The following is a 7,802-nucleotide window of genomic DNA, read 5'->3' as shown; positions in this document are numbered from 1 at the left end:
AAAACAACAAGGAGTCCTTGTGGCACCTTAGAGACTAACAAATTTATTTAGTTTCTAAGTAAAAAGCTTTTAAAATGTGTTGCACTGCATCCAGAATTATAATGAGCGCTTTATCCAGCCATCATGTCACTGCTGCCTTCAAAGATCAAAAAAGAAGGGCCTTGCTGTACATAAATGGGTGAAGTTCCAGTATTTCAGCGGAAATTGGTTTAAAAAAAGGTTCTCTTTGGAAGATGCAGGATGGCCCTTAGGCATGTTGAGATTTGGCATATGGTTCTTATTGCACAGACTGTTCAGCTCAAACTCTTTGAGAGGAAAAAATTCATTTCACATGGAATTAAGCAAACCAAAACAGGAAGATAGTGTTAAAACTTAGGGCTATCTGCACAAGTGTGCCCTCATATTATACTGAGACATGCTGGGCATCCTCAGTATATTTTCAAAAGTCTTAAATCCTGCAAACGCTTACTGCTGGGCATAGTGCTTAGACTTTTACTAAAATTACCCATGACTAAATCATAGCCTTAATTATCATTGCCATAGAATAGAGGGTTTTCTGCCCCAGAATTGATGGGTATCTGTTGCATAATTTAGGTCCATTGTGCCTTGGCGTACAAGGGGTCCTATCCATGGAACTCCAGTATGAATCCACATAGAGGCCAAGTCTATAACAGGGTTCAAAAAAGAACTAGATAAGTTCATAAAGAATAGGTCCATCAATGGCTATTAGCCGGGATAGGCAGGGACAGTGTCCCTAGCCTCTGTTTGCCAGAAGCTGTGAATGGGCGACAGGGGATGGAGCACTTGCTGATTACCTGTTCTGTTCATTCCCTCTGAGGCACCTGGCATTGGCTGCTGTTGGAAGACAGGATACTGGGGTAGATGGACCATTGGTCTGACCCAGTATGGCCGTTCTTATATTCTTACGATGTATGCCAACCCTCCAGCCACTGCGGATACTCTGAGTCCAAATCACTTACAAAACTACCTGTGCATTTGCTAGAAGAGTAATCAGAGATTACATCCAAGATCCGATATTCACTGCTAGCATTCTTTGAGCTCACACATACTGTAACAGTAGCTGTTGTTATTGGCAAATAATTAACAAATCGGCTCATTAAAGGAAGCAGTAGAGGCCTAGAGAGGTTTAATATCTGCCCTACTTGAAAGCCCATCTACAAGGCAGAATGATAAGATTTCTAGTAATACAACTGTATATTGTTTTACAACTGAGTAGAAGTCAGTCCAATACTGGAAATGTACTGGGCTCTTGAGAGGTGCTCTAGCTTGTATTTGACTTCAACATTCCTTGGTTAAAATTCCCTTTCTCAAAGGAGAGCTCCAGATTAATTATCACTTGTACTAAGGCAGTGTTGAAAGAATGTCAATGAATACATTTCCCAGGACTACAAATCACACAGTAAATTATAATGAACCCAGAACATTTTAGACACTATATAAATAAGAATGAATAATTTGGGGCCAATACTGCAAATACTCACTACTGAGTGCAGTGCTTACTACCAAAAGTAGTTTCACTTAAGTCCATGGGACTAGGGTAACGTGCCCACCACAATGGGACCCTGACCTAGTTGGCCTCCAGACCCTACCACAATATAAAATTATTAAATAATAATAACCTCACCGGAAAGCAATGTATCTGGTAGGAAGTGTTTGCTGGATCAGGCCCTAACACAGTATCCTACACCATCATGCATCATATCTGAATGTTCCCTGGTTGTTCTGTACCCTAATGCTTACTTTTCCTTTCACACCAGTTTCACACAGGTGTAACTCCTTTGTCTTCAGTAGCATCACTCCTGATTTACATTGGTGTAAATAGGAGCAGTCTAAGGGTATATCTACACTACGGGATTAATCCGAATTTAGATAATTCGGATTTGAAAAACAGGTTGTATAAAGTCGAAATGGATGCGGCCACACTAAGCACATTACTTCGGTGGTGTGCGTCCAAGTACCGGGGCTAGCGTCGATTTCTGCACCATTGCACTGTGGGTAGCAATTCCATAGCTATCCCATAGTTCCCGCAGTCTCCCGCGCCCATTGGGATTGTGGGTTAAGATCCCAGTGCCTGATGGGACAAAAAACATCGTCGCAGGTGGTTCTGGGTACAGCCTCACCTCCTCCCTCCCTCCCTCCCTGCATGAAAGCAACGGACGGCAGACAACCATTTTCGCGCCTTTTTTCCTGGGTGGGTGAACACTGCAGACTCCATACCACGGCAAGCATGGAGCCCGCTGAGCTCAAGACAGCAGTCATGAATATTGTAAACACCTCGCGCGTTCTCGTGGAGTTTATGCTCAGCCAGGACCAGAAAAACGAGGCGAGGAGGCAGCGGCGGCGGCAGCGCAGCAACAAGCATGATGAGGACATGGACACGGACACGGATACAGAATTCAGTGAAACCACGGGCCCCGGAGCTTTGGAGATCATGTTGTTAATGGGGCAGATTCTATCCATGGAACGCCGATTCTTGGCAAGGGAAACAAGCACAGACTGGTGGGACCGCATAGTGTTGCAGGTCTGGGACGATTCCCAGTGGCTGCGGAACTTTCGCATGCGTAAGGGCACTTTCATGGAACTTTGTGACTTGCTGTCCCCTGCCCTGAAACGCCAGAATACCAAGATGAGAGCAGCCCTCACAGTTGAGAAGCGCGTGGTGATAGCCCTGTGGAAGCTTGCAACGCCAGACAGCTACCGGTCAGTCGGGAATCAATTTGGAGTGGGCAAATCTACTGTGGGGGCTGCTGTGATGCAAGTAGCCAAAGCAATCACTCAGGTGCTGCTACGAAAGTTTGTGACTCTGGGAAATGTGCAGGCTATAGTGGATGGTTTTGCTGCAATGGGATTCCCTAACTGTGGTGGGGCAATAGACGGAACCCATATCCCTATCTTGGCACCGGAGCACCAAGCCACCGAGTACATAAACCACAAGGGGTACTTTTCAATGGTGCTGCAAGCACTTGTGGATCACAAGGGACATTTCACCAACATCAACGCAGGCTGGGCGGGAAGGGTTCATGACGCTCGCGTCTTCAGGAACACTACTCTGTTTAAAGGGCTGCAGCAAGGGACTTACTTTCCGGACCAGAAAATAACCGTTGGGGATGTTGAAATGCCCATAGTTATTCTTGGGGACCCAGCCTACCCCTTAATGCCATGGCTTATGAAGCCATACACAGGCAGCCTGGACAGGAGTCAGGAGCTGTTTAACTACAGGCTAAGCAAGTGCAGAATGGTGGTAGAATGTGCATTTGGCCATTTAAAAGGTCGCTGGCGTTCATTATTGACTCACTCTGACCTCAGCCAAAGAAATCTCCCCATTGTTATTTCTGCTTGCTGTGTGCTCCACAATCTCTGTGAAAGTAAGGGGGAGACCTTTATGGCGGGGTGGGAGGCTGAGGCAAACCGCCTGGCTGCTGATTACGCGCAGCCAGACACCAGGGCGATTAGAAGAGCACACCATGAAGCGCTGTGCATCAGAGAAGCTTTAAAAACCAGTTTCATGGCTGGCCAGGGTACAGTGTGAAATATCTGTTTGTTTCTCCTTCATGAAAACCCGCCCCCTTTATTGACTGATTTTCTGTAAGGAACCCACCCTGCCCCTTCCCCCAGCTTTCTTTCAAACCAAATAAAGTCACTATCATTTAAAAATCATTTATTCTTTATTAATAGATTAGAAAAAGAGGGAGGGAACCCGGGTGGTATTTGGGAGGAGGATTGCTGGGAAGGAAAAAGCCACAAAGAAAAGCTTAAAAAAATGACAGCCTTTTGCTTGGGCTGTCTACTGGGGTGGAATGGGAAGGTGTACGGAGCCTCCCCCCCCGAGTTCTTACACGTCTGGGTGAGGAGGATACGGAACATGGGGAGGGGGGAGGGGGGAACAGGGGCTGAAGCGGCAGTCTGTTTTCCAGCAGCCGTTCCTGAACCTCCACCAGACGCCGGAGCAGCCCCAGCGTTGCATCCTTCGTCCTCTGGTCTTCCTGCCGCCACCTCTCATCTCGAGCGTCCTTCCTCTCCTCACGTTGGTCCCTCCTCTCCTCACGTTGGTCCCTCCTCTCCTCACGTTCACTGACTTCTTTCCTATAGTTTGAAACTGTTTCCTTCCACTCATTCACATGAGCTCTGTCACTGCGGCTGGATTCCATAATTTCAGAAAACATCTCGTCTCGCGTTTTCTTCTTACGATGCCTTATCGTGATAACCTTCGGGATGGAGGGGGGAGGCTTGAGGAATTTGCAGCTGCTTTAGGGAGGGGAAAAAAGAGAGAATTGTTTTAAAAGCTACATTTTGCAGAACAATGCTTATACTCTTTCACGGTGACCAACACTATTCACATTACATAGCACATGTGATTTCTGTGCAAGGTTGCATTTTGCCTCTTAATGCTGAGTGCCTGTGGCTTTGCTGCTAGAGATCACAGGTCTGGGCAACAGAATTCGGCTTGCATGCGGCCATGGTAAGCTTCTGCCCTCCTTTCCCACATACCAAGCATAGCTTGTAGAGTGCTGCAGAAGCCTGGCCAATCTAAGCCAGTTTGGGGGGGGGGGGCAATGTGGGGGGGCTTGTCTGGGCCCCTTCAGGCAAGTAGAGTGCTGCGGTTTTTCTGTTAACATTCAGCAGCACCAGAAAACAAACTAACCACCCCCCCCCTCGCCATGAATTCTCTGGGATGATCGCTGTACCCCTCCCCCCCACCGCGTGGCTGGTATCAGGGAAGATCCCTGCAGGCACCAAACTAACCCCCCCCCGCCGCCGCCGCCGCCCCCCTCCCGCCATGAATTCTCTGGGATGATCATGGTACCCCTCCCCCCACCGCGTGGCTGGTAACAGGGAAGATCCCTGCTAGCCTAATGCGAAAAGCTCTGGGCCAATTCCCCCCCTGCGCTTGGCTAACTTCAGGGAAGGATTTCTTTTCAGACACAGGCAAACAGCCGAATAGGAACTGCCACCTCTGTCCCCTTAATTAAGTTCCCGTATTTCAACCAGGTTACCAGGAGTGATATCACTCTCCTGAGGATTACACAACAAGATAAAGAACGGATGTTGCTTGAATGCCAGCAAACACCGGGACCATACGTTGCCAGGCTTTGTCAGGCAATGATACCAGATTACTTGCTGCAAGCATGGCGTGGTCAAGTGTCCTACCATGGAGGAGGCAATAAGGATGCACTGCCCAGAAACCTTCTGGCAAGGCTTTCGGAGTACCTCCAGGAGAGCTTCATGGAGATGTCCCTGGAGGATTTCCGCTCCATCCCCATACACGTTAACAGACTTTTCCAGTAGCTACAGACTTTTCCAGTAGCTGAACTGACCGCGAATGCAAAGTCAGGCAAAGTAATCATTAAAAACCGTTTGCTTTTAAAACAAGTTTTATATTTTAAAAGGTAAACTCACCTGAGGTCCCTTCCATGGGGTCAGAGTCTTGGGTACTGGCTTGGGAGGCTTGGGAGGGTACTTCAGTCAGGGTGAGAAAAAGATCCTGGCTGTTGGGGAGAATGGAGTGCTGTGTGCTCTCTGCAAGCTCATCCTCCTCCTCCTCCTCCTCCTCTACCCCATTGGCAGAATCCTCAGGCGTCGCTGATGAGACTATCCCCGACCCAGAATCCACGAACACAGGTGGGGTAGTGGTGGCAGCCCCCCCTAGAATTGCATGCAGCTCGGCGTAGAAGCGGCATGTCCGCGGCTCTGACCCGGAGCGACCGTTTGCCTCCTTTGTTTTTTGATAGGCTTGTCTGAGCTCCTTCACTTTCACGCGGCACTGATCTGAGTCCCTATTGTGGCCTCTCTCCATCATGCCCTTGGAGATTTTTTCAAAAGTTTTTGCATTTCGTCTTTTAGAACGAAGTTCTGCAAGCACTGAATCCTCTCCCCATACAGCGATCAGATCCAGTATCTCCCTCACGGTCCATGCTGGTGCTCTTTTTCGATTATCAGCCTGCATGGTTACCTGTGCTGATGAGCTATCTGTGGTCACCTGTGCTCTCCACGCTGGGCAAACAGGAAATGGAATTCAAATGTTCGCGGGGCTTTTCCTGTCTACCTGGCCAGTGCATCCGAGTTTAGATTGCTGTCCAGAGCGGTCACAATGATGCACTGTGGGATAGCTCCCGGAGGCCAATACCATCGAATTGCGGCCACACTAACCCTAATTCGAATTGCTAAAATCGATTTTGGCACTACTCCGCTCGTCGGGGTGGAGTACAGAAATCGATTTAAAGGGCCCTTTACATCGAAATAAATAGCGTCGTTGTGTGGACGGTTGCAGGGTTAATTCGAATTAAAGCTGATAAATCCGAATTAAAGTCGTAGTGTAGACCAGGCCTAAGGCCCACAGTTAAATCACTAATGCAGCTGTTTTGCTGAACCAGCTTCCTGGGAATGTATCCAGTCAGCTGTGGATAACAAAACCCAGTAATAAAGATGTTAAAGATTTCATACATTTATTTTTTAACGTTGCAGAGTTACTTTTCCTACAAAATCTGTTATGCAGATGTTAGGAAGTAATTATTGCACATAAATTAAAGAAAATTCACATCTTATACAGCCATATATTGGTATGTGTAAGTGGATTAAGCAAAGAAACCAAATATGAATGCGGGAAAACCTAGAGAGACATCTGATTGTATTCCCACGGCTGGAATTTACACACATTTTTATAGGTAAGAAATAATGCATGGCAAGTTATCCAGCTATACTGATACTAGTGATCCATAAATATGTGGTAAGGACCAAGGCCATAAACCAGTTGTCTTTTTTAAACACACAAGAATGGCTGGTAATTGTACTCACAATTCTTTGGCTAGATATAAGAAGAGCTATATTTAACCCGGCATAAGTGAGTGCAACTTCCATCCACACCAAGGGAGTTTCATCCAGTTATACCAGGAATTAACGTGGTGGATAGTAACAAAAATTATTATTACAGCAGGTATATATGCCGTTCATACTGAAGGATCTCAAAGCACATTAGAAACTAAATGGACTACATTATTTACATATTTATGCATAAATGGAACTACTCACAGGAGTGGAGTTCCTCATGGTTGCCTGATTTGGCTCTGCTTATAGGAGTTATTTCACTATTACTATTATTATTACTGCTGAAATGCATCGACCCCTGGAATGGAAGGTAGCAGCTGTTTAACAGCATGCAGTAACAAACCCCCAAAGATCAGCCCAGAAAGTGAAACTATAGGAAGAATTAGAGGCAGCTGTGGCAGGGTGCATTCTCTAGAGCAGGGGTTCTCAAACTTTTGTACTGGTGACCCCTTTCAAACAGCAAGCCTCTGAGTGTGACACCCCCCCCCTTATACATTAAAAACACTTTTTTATATATTTAACACTATTATAAATGCTGGATCCAAAGCAGGGTTTGGGGTGGAGGCTGACAGCTTGCAACCCCCATGGAATAACCTCGCGACCCCCTGAAGGGTCCCGACCCCCAGTTTGAGAACCCCTGCTCTAGAGCACCGCCTCATAGCATGGAGTGGCCCTGCAGGCACCTCATCCTCAGTTCTTCCTAATACAGTAGTTCTCAACCTTTCCAGACGACTGTACCCCTTTCAGGAGTCTGATTCGTCTTGTGTACCCCAAGTTTCACTTCACTTAAAAGCTTCAGCTTCAGCCCTGCGCAGCGGGGCTCAGGTTTCGACTTTGTGCCCTAGGCCTCAGCGAGTCCAACACCTGCGCTGGCGACCCCATTAAAACAAACTCATCCACAGTTTGAGAACTGCTGATATAATAGATAGAGCAGTATACACAAGTCATTGTCTGTAGGA

The 7,802-nt window shown here is 47.0% G+C and overlaps 1 protein-coding gene across 1 annotated transcript; it reads right to left on the bottom strand.

Annotated features, from left to right (window-relative positions):
* Window positions 1-4,213: 4,213 nt before the first annotated feature.
* On the bottom strand, window positions 4,214-6,092 carry LOC128840277 (myb/SANT-like DNA-binding domain-containing protein 2). Its single transcript, XM_054034095.1, has 2 exons — window positions 5,419-6,092; window positions 4,214-4,266 (listed from the first exon to the last, which is right to left on the bottom strand). The coding sequence occupies exons 1-2, from the start codon at window positions 5,963-5,965 to the stop codon at window positions 4,214-4,216; spliced, it is 600 nt and encodes a 199-aa protein (XP_053890070.1). The 5' UTR covers window positions 5,966-6,092.
* Window positions 6,093-7,802: the final 1,710 nt, after the last annotated feature.

Source organism: Malaclemys terrapin, chromosome 7 (genome assembly GCF_027887155.1).
Source record: "Malaclemys terrapin pileata isolate rMalTer1 chromosome 7, rMalTer1.hap1, whole genome shotgun sequence".
In the NCBI taxonomy this organism is placed as follows: Eukaryota; Metazoa; Chordata; order Testudines; family Emydidae; genus Malaclemys; species Malaclemys terrapin.
Note: the sequence above shows the minus strand (reverse complement) of the source record. Positions and strands in the feature narration are given on the sequence as shown.

Excerpts from the sequence above, each read along its gene's own strand:
- LOC128840277 (XM_054034095.1), bottom strand. The coding sequence starts at position 5,965 with ATGCAGGCTGATAATCGAAAAAGAGCACCAGCATGGACCGTGAGGGAG. Across the intron at positions 4,267-5,418 it reads CCCCATGGAAGGGACCTCAG|CAGCTGCAAATTCCTCAAGC; the intron begins GTGAGTTTACCT and ends CCCTCCCTAAAG.